General features: G+C 42.0%; 1 protein-coding gene across 1 annotated transcript in view; it reads left to right on the top strand.

Annotated features, from left to right (window-relative positions):
- Window positions 1–462: 462 nt before the first annotated feature.
- The window catches only part of EPC2 (enhancer of polycomb homolog 2), a 129,252-nt gene continuing 114,344 nt past the window's right edge, over window positions 463–15,370 (top strand). The window contains exon 1 of the mRNA XM_052661713.1: window positions 463–674. Within this exon, the coding sequence (XP_052517673.1) occupies window positions 522–674 (153 nt within the window). The 5' untranslated portion in view covers window positions 463–521. The remainder of the gene's footprint in view (window positions 675–15,370) is intronic.

Raw genomic sequence — 15,370 nt, 5'->3', positions numbered from 1 at the left:
CACCTGGCACCTGCCACACGGCGAGAGCGCGGGCTGCCGAGCAGAGAGCGGCCGTCGCCGCCACCCCCTTTCTCCGGAGCGGCCGGAGGCTGAGCACGCACCCGCGGGCCGGCCGCGCAGCGGAGAGAGTGGGTGGGCAGGCGAGGGAGGGGAAGGGAGAGGAAGGAGGGAGGGAGGGAGAGGGCGAGGCGCGTCCCCGCGGCGGGGGCGCGCTCTCGCGCGGGCTGCCGGGATCGCTCGCCGCCGCTGTGGTAATGTCCGCCATGTTGGCCATGGCGCAGGGAGCGGATCGGGCGGGCGAGCGGCGGATCTAGTGTGTGGAAGCGGCCGCGGGCGGCGGGGGGCTGTTTTCGGGCGGGGTGGGCGCCCATGCTGTGGCCGGGGGCAGTGAGGAGGAGGAGGAGGAGCGGGCCGGCCGCGCTGCACTGAGGAAGGAGGTGGAGGAGGCGGCGGGAGTCCTCCCCCCCTCCCCGCCCGCCCCGCCGCCGCCGCCCGGGCTGTTCCTGTGAGGCGGGGAGACAATGAGTAAACTCTCCTTCCGAGCGCGGGCGCTGGACGCCGCCAAACCGCTGCCTATCTACCGCGGCAAGGACATGCCTGATCTCAACGACTGCGTCTCCATCAACCGGGCCGTGCCCCAGATGCCCACCGGGATGGAGAAGGAGGAGGAATCGGTAGGGACTCGAGTGTTTATTACCCCCCCTTCTCTCCTCCCCCCTCCCCTTTGTCAGTCGGGCCTCGCCATTCACAGAGCGCTTTACGCTCGCTGGAGGGCGCCGCTGCCGCTCCATCGCATGGGACCCTACGCCGGCGGAGTAGCGTAAACCCTCTCGGCCGGCGCAGCGCCCGCCCGCGGCCGCCATGTTGTTGCGTCCCAGTGTTGTGATTAGCTCGCAGCGCCGCTTACGCTGCCGTAAGGGGGCCTTGCCGTAAGCGGCGGCCGGGAATGGCGCAGGGGATGTTCTGGCCGCACTTGGCGTACGGCCTCTGTTTACCTCCCCCCCAACACCTCGCACCTCGGGTGTGGTATTAATTAATCGGCAAGGGACCCTTTGGCTAGGGAAGATTGCCCCCCGCTCCAACACACACACACTTTTAGCTTTAGTTTCGCATTAGGTTCTCTTTGATATGAGTTACGGAAAGTAAAGCGCTTTCAAAACAAACATTATCTTCCCCCTAGCAAGGTAATCTCGTTCCTCGGCCCTCGGTGCAGAGGGATGGAGGTGATGGTGCAGCACTGCGGCGGGAGAGGGCGGGGGCCGCGACTAGTAGCAGGATGTAGCGTTAGAAAGCCGCTGACCGGCTAGCTCCGTGGCCCGGAGCTAGTCGTTTCTGCCTGCCTAGGGGGGACAGCGCCCGCTCCATGCGTTGTGTTAGAAAGGGACCGGGGATGTGCTGTCCTCCGGTCGCGTCCCCGACAATTGTCATGGCTTGGCGGACGGGGCGGGGGCATCTTTTAGAAGTTGAGGACCTACTGCATCCAAGTTGACAGCTGCATTTTAAAAAAATTAATAATAGCAGTTTAGGGCAAAAATGCTTTCCCCCCGATGGCCTACATTTTGGATACGGTTGAATTTCACTTGGCTTGACAGTGTTGATGACTCTTGGAGTGGTGGTACTTGCGTGCGAAGTTCATAGTAACTGCACCCTCAAGAATTTCTTCAATGAACCTGTGGTCCCGCCTTATTGTCAACCCCGAGTGTGTGTGGATTGGTTCTCTTGCTTCTGTGACTGTCAAAAGAAGGCCCAAGGTTCCTGTGATTGGTTTTCTCTTTTGACTATTAATACTGCAGGAAATGCTTTTATGCTTTTGATTGGCTGCTCGAGTTGTGACCTCATTATATTACCTTGCTGTTACTACTTTCTGCTGTGATTTAATCACATTTCTCGGTGTTCGATTATTTGAAAGCCTGGGCTTTCTGTAGAAAATGAGTATGTCCTCAATATTAGATGAACATTCAACTTAAAAAAAAATAAGATGAAAACCCAAGATTTATATTGAAGGTTTAGAGCTAAGTCTTATGTGAAAATTCTTTGTTTTTAGGTAAAATGTATTTCTAGCTTAGCTCCGTTTTCCATAGGAAAGAAAATTAAGGGAGTTATAATATGTATGAGAATTAATTTAATTGAACTTTAAAAAACACAGCTTGGGATTCCACAAAGTTACATTTCTATTAATGTCATCTCCTGAAAAGAACTGGTGGCTAATGAGTCTTAAAGTATCCGTATTGTATGTTTTTACTTGGACCTTATTATTTTGGTTTGGGAAGAACTTGAGTTAAGAAACTTGTTCTATATTGGTTAGCCCCTGGATGATATATTACTTTTGCAGATAGTGATCAACAACATACTTAATTATTGCTTTAGGCCCTTAGTCGCATAGGTCTTGGTATTATCTTGATTTAATAAGAAAACTTGCAGTTTAGTTCCTGCCTTAAAATAAATGCTAAACCTCCTTAAGATCCTGTACTATTAAACTTTTCTATAAAGCTTGTGATTTTCAGTCTAGAGCATGGGTGCTAATATTTATTATTTTCAGTAGTCTGCTTCAACTGCCCGATTTTAGGGGAGAAGAAATCCAAGTTCTGATAGAACTAGAGTTGAAACTCAGGACTTCTGACTCTGTCCTGTCCTTTTTGCCTTTCTAATGTTACAAGTGAAAGTTCTTAAAATCAAAACTGAGCAAATCCTAACAGTTAAGATTTTAAGTCTAGGGTCTTTTGCTTCCCAGAATGTCCAGTTGGGATGTTTTTTCTTTTTCTTTTTTAGCAATCCTTTGCCATAACCACTTGGCAACCTTGTCTCATTCTTTTTCTTTTTTAAATTAAAATATAGGTCAGAAGACTTGTGCTTTCATGAATAATAGCCAGTTCAGTTCTTCTGGTCTTATTTAAGACTTGTGCTTTCATGAATAATAGCCAGTTCAGTTCTTCTGGTCTTATTTATAGAACTTATCTTATTAAGCATAATTATTTGTTCACTAAATGTATGTCTCTGTGTGTGTGTGTGTGTGTACACATATGTATCATGGTCAGTATGTGTGCTTGTATCTGACTCTTTGTGACCCCCGTGGACTGTAGCCCCCCAGGCTCCTCTGTCCATAAAATTCTCCAGGCAGAAATATGGGAGTGGGTTGACATTTCCTTCTCAAGGGGATCTTCTCAACCCAGTGATGGAAGCTTCATCTCCTGAGTCTCCTGCATTAGCAGGTGGATTCTTTGCTACTGCGCCACCTGGGAAGCCCATACAAGCAACAATAAAATAAAAATTTTGTGAATGTTTCACTTGTGTTTCAACTTCTATTATCAAAATATTCTAACTAGTTCCTTTAAGAAGTATGTTCTTTTTAATCACATAACTTCTTCTAAAAAACCCAAGGAAAACCTTGGCTTTCGGATTTATAATTGTTTCTTGGGATTTCTACATCAACTGTAGTATGACCTCTTCCTGCTTGGTTGGTAGTATCTTTTGACTTCACTTTATAAACTTAATGGATCTGCTACCCCCACACCCCAACACCCCCCAGCCATAAAGTTAAGGACTGTCTCTGCTTAGCTGTTGGACTGTCATTAAACTTTGTGTAGTTATTAACTCAGTTTTGAGGTACATTTTGATAATACCTAGGTGAGGTGGTCTAGGTGTTCTTTGGCACTGGAGCATTCTGTCATAGCTGGCCGTATTCATTCTCTTAGCTCAGCTCCTTTGGACATAGAGGCATGTTTGTTTTTTTCCCTTCCCTTACTTTCATGGTCTTTGCCTAAGGTCTCCCAGTTGGCATCCTTTTATAATTCAATTTCTGTAGTGTTTCTCATGGCCCTGGCCTAGGTCAGATACTGTAAATTTAGGTTTACCTAAAATCTAAACAACTGGAAAGATGAGGTGATTCATTTTCTGCTATCTCTCCAGGAGTGTTATATAGTGATAGTTGATTTTAACAATAGCTGCCCTTTTTTGAATACTTAAGCCAGAACTTTATATATATTGCTTCATTTAATCCTCTTTAAAATCACCTTTTTGAGATATAATCTGTATAAAGTAAAACATACTCATTTAAGGCATAGGGTTCAGTTGAGTTTCAACCAGTATGTGCACCCATGGAAACATCATCACAATCAAGATATAGGAACATATCAGTTATCCTAAAAGTACTCTTTTGCTCCTTTGGAAGTAGTTCTGAGCTTTCACTGCTGGTTAGTTTTGCCTTTTTGAGAATTTCATATAAACGCAGTCATATGTTTTCTTGTGTTTGGCTTCTTTTGCTCAGGGTGATGCATTAAAGCTGCATTCCTGTTGTGTGTATTAGCTCACTTACTGAATGCTAAGTCACTTCAGTCGTGTCCGTCTCTGTGCGACCCCATAGAAGGCAGCCCACCAGGCTCCCCCCTCCCTGGGATTCTCCAAGCAAGAACACTGGAGTGGGTTGCCATTTCCTTCTCTAATGCATGAAAGTGAAAAGTGAAAGTGAATTTGCTCAATCGTATCCGACTCTTCAAGACCCCATGGACTGCAGCCTATCAGGCTCCTCTGTCCATGGGATTTTCCAGGCAAGAGTACTGGAGTGGGGTGCCATTGCCTTCTCTGCACTTACTGAATATGGAATAGTATTTCACTGAATAGATATGGTATAATATATTCATTCATCTGTCTATTGCTGGATATTTTGAGTTATTTCTAGTTTTTGGTTTTCATTTAATCCTTTTAACAGCCCTAAAGGTCTCACTGCTGATAACTGGCAAGACTAGAATTCAAACTCTTTAATGTTACAAAAGCCCATTCTCATAACCACGGTGCTTCATATTGACTTCTTATAGAACCCTGAATTATCTTCTGAACTGTTATTAAGTTTATTACAGTTTCTGTGAATAATTTTTGCTTTTTGTAATTACAGGGAACTTTAAAAGGTGATACTGATTTTATTGGAATATTATTAAGAAACACAGTTTTTCATCACTTAACTTTTGCTGTAGGCCTTTCACATTTCTTCCCGCCCCCGCCTCCCCGCCCCCGCTGCTTTTTTATTTTCTTAGAAATCTGTTAACTGTCTTCTCCCTGTATTGGCACCATTATATTTGTGTGTTTGTGGTATCTTAAGCATGTAAGAAAGTTGTCACGAACTGTTCTATTATTTAGATTTCACCCTAAGTGATTGCAACCTTTGTAAGGCCAAGGGTCTTTACATATTTTGTTCATTAATATACTCCAGTTGCCCAAAACTGTGCCTTAGTTTGTAATATATACTTGATAAATGTATGCTTATTGAGTGTTGGATGAGCTTCTATTTCTATAGCAAGAGCTGAACACTAGCTGTGTGTGTGTATAATTCATTAGCAGAATTTGTTAAATTATTCTTCCAAATACTCCTTTTGGTTTCTTACTTTGAAACTGTATATTATTCAAGGGATAGATCTGATAAAGTGCCTGAAGAACTATGGATGGAGGTTCGTGACATTGTACAGGAGACAGGGATCAAGACCATTCCCAAGAAAAAGAAATGCAAAAAGGCAAAATGGCTGTCTGAGGAGGCCTTACAAATAGCTGTGAAAAGAAGAGAAGCGAAAAGCAAAGGAGAAAAAGAAAGATATACCCATTTGAATTCAGAGTTCCAGAGAACAACAAGGAGAGATAAGAAAGCCTTCCTCCATAATCAGTGCAGAGAAATAGAGGAAAACAATAGAATGGAAAAGACTAGAGATCTCTTCAAGAAAATTAGAGATACCAATGGAACATTTCATGCAAAGTGGGCTCGATAAAGGACAGAGATGGTATGGACCTAACAGAAGCAGAAGATATAAGAAGAGGTGGCAAGAATACACAGAAGAACTGTACAAAAAAGATCTTCACGACCCAGATAATCATGATGGCGTAATCACTCACCTAGAGCCAGACATCCTGGAATGCGAAGTCAAGTGGGCCTCAGGAAGCATCAGTACGAACAAGCTAGTGGAGGTGATGGAATTCCAGTTGAGCTATTTCAAATCCTAAAAGACGATGCTGTGAGAGTGCTGCACTCAGTATGCCAGCAAATTTGGAAAACTCAGCAATGGCCACAGGACTGGAAAAGGTCAGTTTTTATTCCAATCCCAAACAAAGGCAGTGCCAAAAAATGCTCAAACTATGGCACAATTGCACTCATCTCACATGTTAGCAAAGTAATGGTCAGAATTCTCCAAGCCAAGCTTTAACAGTATGTGAACTGTGAACTTCCAGATGTTCAAGCTGGAGTTAGAAAAGGCAGAGGAACCAGAGATCAAATTGCCAACATCCAGTGGATTATCAAAAAAGCAAGATAGTTCCCCAAAAAACATCTATTTCTGCTTTATTGACTATGCCAAAGCCTTTGACTGTGTGGATCACAACAAACTGGAAAATTCTGAAAGAGATGGGAATACCAGACCACCTGACCTGCCCCTTGAGAAATCTGTATGTAGGTCAAGAAGCAACAGTTAGAACTGGACATGGAACAACAGACTGGTTCACACGGGAAAGGAGTATATCAAGCCTGCCTGTTGTCACCCTGCTTATTTAACTTCTTTGCAGAGTACGTCATGAGAAATCCCAGGCTGGAAGAAGCACAAGCTGGAATCAATATCTGGGAGAAATATCAATAATGTCAGATATACAGATGACACCACACTTATGGCAGAAAGCAAAGAACTAGAGAGCCTCTTGATGAAAGTGAAAGAGGAGAGTGAAAAAGTTGGCTTAAAACTCAACATTCAGAAAACGAAGATCATGGCATCTGGTCCCATCACTTCATGGCAAATAGATGGGGAAACAATGGAAACAGTGACAGATTTTATTTTTTGGGCTCCAAAATCACTGCAGATGGTGACTGCAGCCATGAAATTAAAAGATGTTTGCTCCTTGAAAGAAAACTTATGACCAACCTAGACAGCGTATTAAAAAGCAGAGACATTACGTTGCCAACAAAGGTCCGTCTAGTCAAGGCTATGGTTTTTCCAGTAGTCATGTGTGGATGTGAGAGTTGGACTGTAAAAAAAGCTGAGTGCCGAAGCATTGATGCTTTTGAACTGTGGTGTTGGAGAAGACTCTTGAGAGTCCCTTGCACAGCTAGGAGATCCAACCAGTTCATCCTGAAGGAAATTAGTCCTGAATACTCATTGGAAGGACTGATGCTGAAGCTAAAACTGCAATACTCTGACCACTTGATGCGAAGAGCTGACTCATTGGAAAAGACCCTGATTATGGAGGAGAAGGGATCGACAGAGGATGAGATGGTTGGATGGCATCACTGACTCAATGGACATGAGTTTGAATGAACTCTGGGAGTTGGTGATGGACAGGGAGGCCTGGCGTGCTGCAGCCCAAGGGGTCGCAAAGAGTCAGACATGACTGAGCGACTGAAGTGAACTGAAATCTTTTTATTTCCTCTTAAGTCAGAGGCCTCTTTAAATACAGAATTTTTTGCACATAGTGTAGCTGCAGTATTGGTGTTTATCTTGTATTACTTACGCCTCTCATCGGTGTATGTAGCTTTGTGTAAAATACCTCCTCCCATCAGAGTGAGCCAAAATCTACATGAAGCACGTGACCTGCTTATATTTTTTTTAACAAGACCATGACTGGTTTGAATTGCCATTTCTACCCTCATGTTAGTTGCCTAATTTTTGTCATCTTAATATTTTAAGTGATATTTTGAATGATAGGATCAGAGTATATTCAGTCTTTCTACCATTTTTGGTACTAATGTATTTCATGTTTCATAATGGGGGGTTCATGAATATAAAATACAATTTTGTAGATAATATTGTAAAAATATTACACGTTTATTCTTTCAGCAAAAGCAAATACTGGACAGATATCGTGTAAGTGCCAGGTTTTATCTAAATAAGATATTGGATAACTAAACAGGTCTGAATATCGGCAGTGTATGGACTGCTGTGTGCTAAAGTGTTAAGATTTAAAGAAACATACGATACAGATCTTGCCTTAGGGAACTTGAATGAGTCATAAAGTCACCCTGACAGACATTTAAAACAGCTTTAAAAAAAGTGAAATGTCAGTATAGTTAATAGGAATTAAAGAGTAAACCAACGGTGGAATATAGAGAAAATGCTGCTTGGAGAGAAATTTAGCAATTTAGGCTGTCAGGTTTGGTTGTATAGTGTAAGCTGAAGCAAATACTTGAGTCCAGGAATATTTAAAGCAAGTTCTGTGGTTAAGTAGACTAAAGGAAGGTTCTTCCATGTTACTTTTTTTTTTAAATCTGTGCTTGCTTATACTTTTTCCCTTGCTGATAGAAACTTCAGGAGAGTAGCAGTCTGTTTTTTTCTGAGCATTTTATTCTCTTAGCTCTTTTTCCTTTATTTGGACATGTAGATGGCTTTCACTTCTTTTCTTTCCCTTCCTTTGTTCCCTCCTGTATCTAGAAACTGTTTAGAACATGGACAATGCTATGTATATATTTGGTGAATGAATGAGAAATAGTTGGGATGGAGATTAGATTTTTGAAAGGGTAGAATTATAGGAGATTTTAGATAGTTTTAAATGCTAAGCCCAAGAGTTTGTAGGAAGATGTAGAACAAAGTATTATTGTGAGTATGAAGTCTTTTTCTAGTTTTGGTTCTGTTCTTAAGTGGCCATATCATTTGGGAAAATGTGCCCACCTTCTCTGAGCCTTACATCAATCATCAGTATCATCACAGCTGCCGTTTATTGAGTGTACGTTAGCGAGTGTGTTGAGTATGTGCCAGGCATTTTATTAAACAGTTGGTTATTTAGAGCTCATTATAATGGTAGGATGCGTAGGTGCCATTATCTCTTTTCCAGAAGAGACTGAAGCTTCATAAATTAAGCAGCTTCCCCCACCTATACCAGAACACGGTAGAGCCAGTATTAAAACCTGTGCCCTTTGGGTGATTGACTCCAGGGTTTTTATCTTTACCATTGCTCCATCTGTAAAATGAGTGGGTTGAAAACTAGATGATATCTAAGGTTCATTACATCTGTTCTTTTCTATCGTTTATTAGCCCACGGGCATGGAGGAGTCATTTTGTCTCAGGGAATGCATGTTATGAAAGAAACTTGCTGGAGAATGCCTTTTGTAAACACATTGCTTTTTTTGAAAAGAGGCCTAAAAATATTTGACAGGTGGGACCATTAGGTTGATTTCAAGTAATGGAAGCCAAATTTGTTTTCTTTAAGGTTCCTGGGGGTTGTTTCATAGACAGCAAGGAAGAGTTGAACAGTCAACGCTTGGCCTACCAGGAACCAGGGCAGCTGTGTGCCATTGAAAGTGAAAGAAAGTGAAAATGAATGTCGCTTAGTCGTGTCCAACTCTTTGCAACCCCCATGGACTATATAGTCCATGGTATTCTCCAGGCCAGAATATTGGAGTGGGTAGCCTTTCCCTTCTCCAGGGGAATCTTCCCAACCTAGGGATTGAACCCAGGTCTCCCGCATTGCAGGCGGATTCTTTACCAACTGAGCCACAAGGGAAGCCCAGGAATACTGGAGTGGGTAGCCTATCCCTTCTCCAGTGGGTCTTCCCAACCTAGGAATCGAACCGGGTCTCCTGCATTGCAGGCGTATTCTTTATCAACTGAGCTGTCAGGGAATCCTGGGCGACATTAACATCACTCAATTCTAGTAATTATCAAACTTTTGAGAAGTAGTGTGTTCTTCCCTGGGGGTTCAGTCAGTAAAGAATCTGTGTCCCTTACAGGAGATTGCCTACAGTGCAGATCTGGACTTGATCCCTGAGTCAGGAACATCCTCTGGAGATGGAAATGTCAACCCACGCCAGTATTCTTGCCTGGGAAATCCCGTGGATGGGGAGCCTGGTGGACTATAGCCGTGGGTTCACAAGATTCGAACATGACTTAGCAACTACACAACCTCCACTGAAGGATAGTGGTTAAGTGCGTGTATTTTGGAGCCAGACTATGGGTTTGAGTCCTCAGGCAGATTAATTTCACCTGTAAAATTTCATGGAGTTGTTGGGAAGATGAATTGTAGTGTGCTTGGGATAGTTTGAGACATGCAGCAAATATTCAATAAATATCTATTATTACCATGACTATTATATTTCTTTTAGCTTTTGAACTCCAGGTTCCTTGCACAGCTGTAATCCAGAGGGTAGACTTTGGGGGAAATACCAGGAATAAGGGATGAAGACTGAACAGTTCTCTGATTAGGGGTTCTGAGGATAGGCATTAGGATAATCTCCTAAATCTCTCTCTGTTGAGATGTGGTTATCTTATGTCACAGTTTTTAACAAGTATCAAGATCAGTGTTACTTTTGAAGGCAAAAATTTTATAAAGTTACCCTAAAGAAATTGTTGAAATAAATGCTCAGTTCATCTGTTAGAAGATGACTTGAATGTGCTTGAGTATTGTGTTTAACCACATTGTAGGAGAGTTTCACAGTATTACGCAAAAGGAACAAACAAAAACTAAATGCTCCAGATTCCTGAGATAGAGGATTATTATTGATTTAGCTTGGATCAGTTCAGTTCAGTTGCTCAATCGTGTCCGACTCTTTGCAACCCTATGGACTGCAGACGCCAGGCCTCCCTGTCCATCACCAACTCCCGGAGTTCACTCAGACTCATGTCCGTTGAGTCAGTGATGCCATCCAACCATCTCATCCTCTGTAGTCCCCTTCTCCTTCGCCTTCAATCTTTCCCAGCATCAGGGTCTTTTCAAATGAGTCGGGTGTCCTCTAAGTCAAGGAACAGGGGAAGTTAGTATACAAGTGCTGTCAAGGGCTCCCCTCCTGAGGATGAAGCTTAGCTAGGAAGCTGCCCTGAGAGATCTGCTACTGATGGATATATAGCGTCATGATTAGAAGCTATGAAGTTACATTGTTTTAATCCATAGTTTGACCCAAGATGAATGTGTATACTTGGTTGTGTTTTTTGCAAACTTCAAACTTGTAAGGTGTTTTAATGAGATGGAGATGTTTTGCGTTACATTTTTTTAAATGAAAGTTGAATGAAGGACTATAAAAGAAGTCTCCAAAATCCTTTTAAAGAAAGCAAATCCTTTACAATTACTAATTTTCAGTGTAGTAAGGGATGAAATTTTGTGTGACTTTGAATAAATTATTTAACCTTCCTAAGCCCTTAGATTCCTCATTTGTGAAATAGAATTAAACTGAGTGATCTTTAAAGTTCCTGTGGCTCTAAAAATGTCTTGCATCTGTGAATTCACACATTCACCTACTGGGCATATCATACAGAAGGTAAATCGTATGAAAATAACTAACAGATGAGAGACTGAATATTAAGAAGATATTAATGGGTAAGATTTAATTGTTTAACGTTATTGCTGTGCTCTCGATTTGGTTTAGATTTCTTTCTTTCTTTTTTTTTTAAGAGGATCAGTTACATACCCACTGTCTTATACTGTTTTTTCCCCTAGGGATCAAGAGAGCAATCTACTCTGTTTGTTTTGGGTATGATGTGTTTCCTTGCTTTCATGAGATTTTCTGTCACTCTCTTTACTACTCTTACTCATTGCTATAAATGTTCTGAATTTGGGTATACTTTTTGTTTCATAACACAAGTTTAACTTTTCAGTACCATGTTTTTCACTTGGTGTGTATGTATGGATGTGGATGTATGTATAAACAGAGTGAGATCACATGAGAGAATGGACCTTTATTTTCTCAAGTATACCAGATCCCCTAAGGATGTTATTGTTTCTTTGTTTTATTCAGCACAGGCTGAATGCCTTCTCAGGCACTTAAGTGATAGAAAGTTTGTAATACAGACCTTGACTGTGATCTTGACCTCTGGGATTGAGTTTGATTGTATTACTGAATAAACAGCTGGCATCTTATTTCACTTTAAGTAGAGCTGAAGTAGAGAAATGGTAATGGAAGCATAGGAGACAGCCTGAGGAGCAGAGGATGGTTAGGTAGAAATGAGCCATGGAGCAGACCAGTGCAGAGGGTTCAGACTGGATAGCAGGAAGGTCCATTATAATTATTTGATTATCTTAAAACTGACTCTTGATTATTTTTTGCCTGTCTACAGGCGAAACTGGAACAGAAGGTCAGCCTACTTTATTATGCAGTACTGTTCTTTGTGGGATTAATATTGGGGAAAGAGGTCAGTCGCTTCCAAATTCTCCCTAGTACCATTTCCTTATATTTGCTTTGTTGTTGTTCAGTCGCTCAGTCATGTCTGACTCTTTGCAACCCCATCTGCAACACACCAGGCTTCCCTGTCCTTCACCATCTCCAGGAGTCTGCTCAGACTCAAGTCTGTTGAGTCAGTGATGCCATCCAACCATCTCATCCTCTGTCGTCCCTCTTCTCCTGCCCTCCGTCATTCCTTAGCATCAGGGTCTTTTCCAGTGAGTTGGCTCTTCCAGTCAGGTGGCCAAAGTATTGGAGCTTCAGCATCAGTCCTTCCAATGAATATTCAGGGTTGATTTCCTTTAGGATTACTTTAAATTTCTCTTTTCTTGTCAGTTTTACTGTGCAGTCTGAGGAACGCAGAGTCCAAGTCAGCCAAGCTCGCTCTCTTAACTCGCATCCATATCTTTGCTTCTGGCTTTTACCTCCTTTTTTGTTGTTGTTGGCAGGAGGATATAAGGTTGTTAGTTGGGGAGTCAGCAAGCAGCCAGCCCTAAATTGTACAGCTAATTTGATAGTTATTGCAACTTTGAAATTGTGACATAGGTTTTAGTTTTGGCTTCTGTCACTTCCCTCTAGGCAAGATAAATTTACTCTTTAAGCCATAGTTCTTCATATGTTTAATGAGAAGTATCTCAAACAGTAATTTTAAAGATGAACTTTTTGGAGAAACTTAAAGTCAGTGCCTCATTACAGCTGACTATATTTTTAATTATTAATAACAATTTCCAGTTATACAAGATAATAAGTGTGAAGGAATACAGAAGTGTAAAATACACAGAGTATCTCCATGAATTACTATGTGGCATAGTTTCACTTTTCTTCTTCTGCCATTTAAATAAATTTTTACAGCTTTCAAACATTAGCAAGTTGATACATATATTTTGCTCCTTCTATCTTTGTTTCCTGGCAGAGCAGATAGTAATCCAATTAAAAAATGAAAGACTAAAGATTAGCAGCCAAGAAAACTAAATCTTCAATTAATTCTCAGTAATAATTGAATCATAAATAGTTAATAGTAAAATACTGTATTTGTTTTTAGAAGTGATTTTTATTTTAGACATATTAGTCATAGAGGAAAATAGAGTTTAGTGATGAAAATTGTTCAGTGGGTGGTGTACACTGGAGAAGTGAATGAAGAAAGATGTTCCAATAGACCAGTGAACCCTGGTAAGAACACCTGTTTGGAAACTTTGGAAAGCAGGGTACTGCAGAGGGTCAGCAAAAACAAGACCGGGAGCCGACTGGCTCAGATGATGAGCTCGTTATTGCCAAATTCAGACTGAAATTGAAGAAAGTAGGGAAAACCACTAGACCATTCAGGTATGACCTAAATCAAATCCCTTATGATTATACAGTGGAAGTGAGAAATAGATTTAAGGGACTAGATCTGATAGATAGAGTGCCTGATGAACTATGGATGGAGGTTCGTGACATTGTACAGGAGAGAGGGATCAAGACCATCCCCATGGAAAAGAAATGCAAAAAAGCAAAATGGGTGTCTGGGGAGGCCTTAGAAATAGCCGTGAAAAGAAGAGAAGCGAAAAAGAAAGATACAAGCATCTGAATGCAGAGTTCCAAAGAATAGCAAGAAGAGATAAGAAAGCCTTCCTCAGCGATCAATGCAAAGAAATAGAGGAAAACAAAAGAATGGGAAAGACTAGAGATCTCTTCAAGAAAATTAGAGATGCCAAGGGAACATTTTATGCAAAAGTGGGCTCGATAAAGGACAGAAATGGTATGGACCTAACAGAAGCAGAAGATAGAAGAAGAGGTGGCAAGAATACACAGAAGAACTGTACAAAAAAGATCTTCACGACCCAGATAATCACGTTGGTGTGATCACTCACCTAGACCCAGACATCCTAGAATGTGAAGTCAAGTGGGCCTTAGAAAGCATCACTACGAACAAAGCTAGTGGAGGTGGTGAAATTCCAGTTGAGCTATTTCACATCCTGAAAGATGATGCTGTGAAAGTGCTGCACTCAATATGCCAGCAAATTTGGAAAACTCAGCAGTGGCCACAGGACTGGAAAAGGTCAGTTTTCATTCCAATCCCAAAGAAAGGCAATGCCAAAGAATGCTCAAACTACCGCACAATTGCACTCATCTCACATGCTAGTAAAGTAATGCTCAGAATTCTCCAAGCCAGGCTTCAGCAATATGTGAACCATGAACTTCCAGATGTCCAAGATGGTTTTAGAAAAGGCAGAGGAACCAGAGATCAAATTGCCAACGTCCGCTGGATCATGGAAAAAGCAAGAGAGTTCCAGAAAAACATGTATTCCTGCTTTATTGACTGTGCCAAACCCTTTGACTGTGTGGATCACAATAAACTGTGGAAAATTCTGAAAGAGGTGGGAATACCAGACCACCTGATCTGCCTCTTGAGAAATCTGTATGCAGGTCAGGAAGCAACAGTTAGAACTGGACATGGAACAACAGACTGGTTCCAAATAGGAAACGGAGTACGTCAAGGCTGTATATTGTCACCCTGCTTATTTAACTTCTATGCAGAGTACATCATGAGAAACGCTGGACTGGAAGAAGCACAAGCTGGGATCAAGATTGCCGGGAGAAATATCAATAACTTCAGATATGCAGATGAGACCATCCTTATGGCAGAAAGTGAAGAGGAACTCAAAAGCCTCTTGATGAAAGTGAAAGAGGAGAGTGAAAAAGTTGGCTTAAAGCTCAACATTCAGAAAACGAAGATCATGGCATCTGGTCCCATCACTTCATGGGAAATAGATGGGGAAACAGTGGGAACAGTGTCAGACTTTATTTTGGGGGGCTCCAAAATCAGTGCAGATGGTGATTGCAGCCATGAAATTAAAAGACCCTTACTCCTTGGAAGGGAAATTATGACCAGCCTAGATTGCATATTGAAAAGCACAGACATTGCCAACAAAGGTCCATCTAGTCAAGGCTATGGTTTTTCCAGTGATCACTTATGGATGTGAGAGTTGGACTGTGAAGAAAGCTGAGCACCGAAGAATTGATGCTTTTGAACTGTGGTGTTGGAGAAGACTCTTGAGAGTCCCTTGGACTGCAAGGAGATCCAACCAGTCCATTCTAAAGCAGATCAGTCCTGGGTGTTCTTTGGAAGGAATGATGCTAAAGCTGAAACGCCAATACTTTGGCCACCTCGTGCTAAGAGTTGACTCATTGGAAAAGACTCTGATGCTGGGAGGGATTGGGGGCAGGAGGAGAAGGGGACAACAGAGGATGAGATGGCTGGATGGCATCACTGACTCAATGGAC

The sequence above is a fragment of the Budorcas taxicolor genome, chromosome 2, assembly GCF_023091745.1.
Source record: "Budorcas taxicolor isolate Tak-1 chromosome 2, Takin1.1, whole genome shotgun sequence".
NCBI lineage: Eukaryota > Metazoa > Chordata > Mammalia > Artiodactyla > Bovidae > Budorcas > Budorcas taxicolor.
This window is presented reverse-complemented; position numbering and strand designations above follow the sequence as displayed.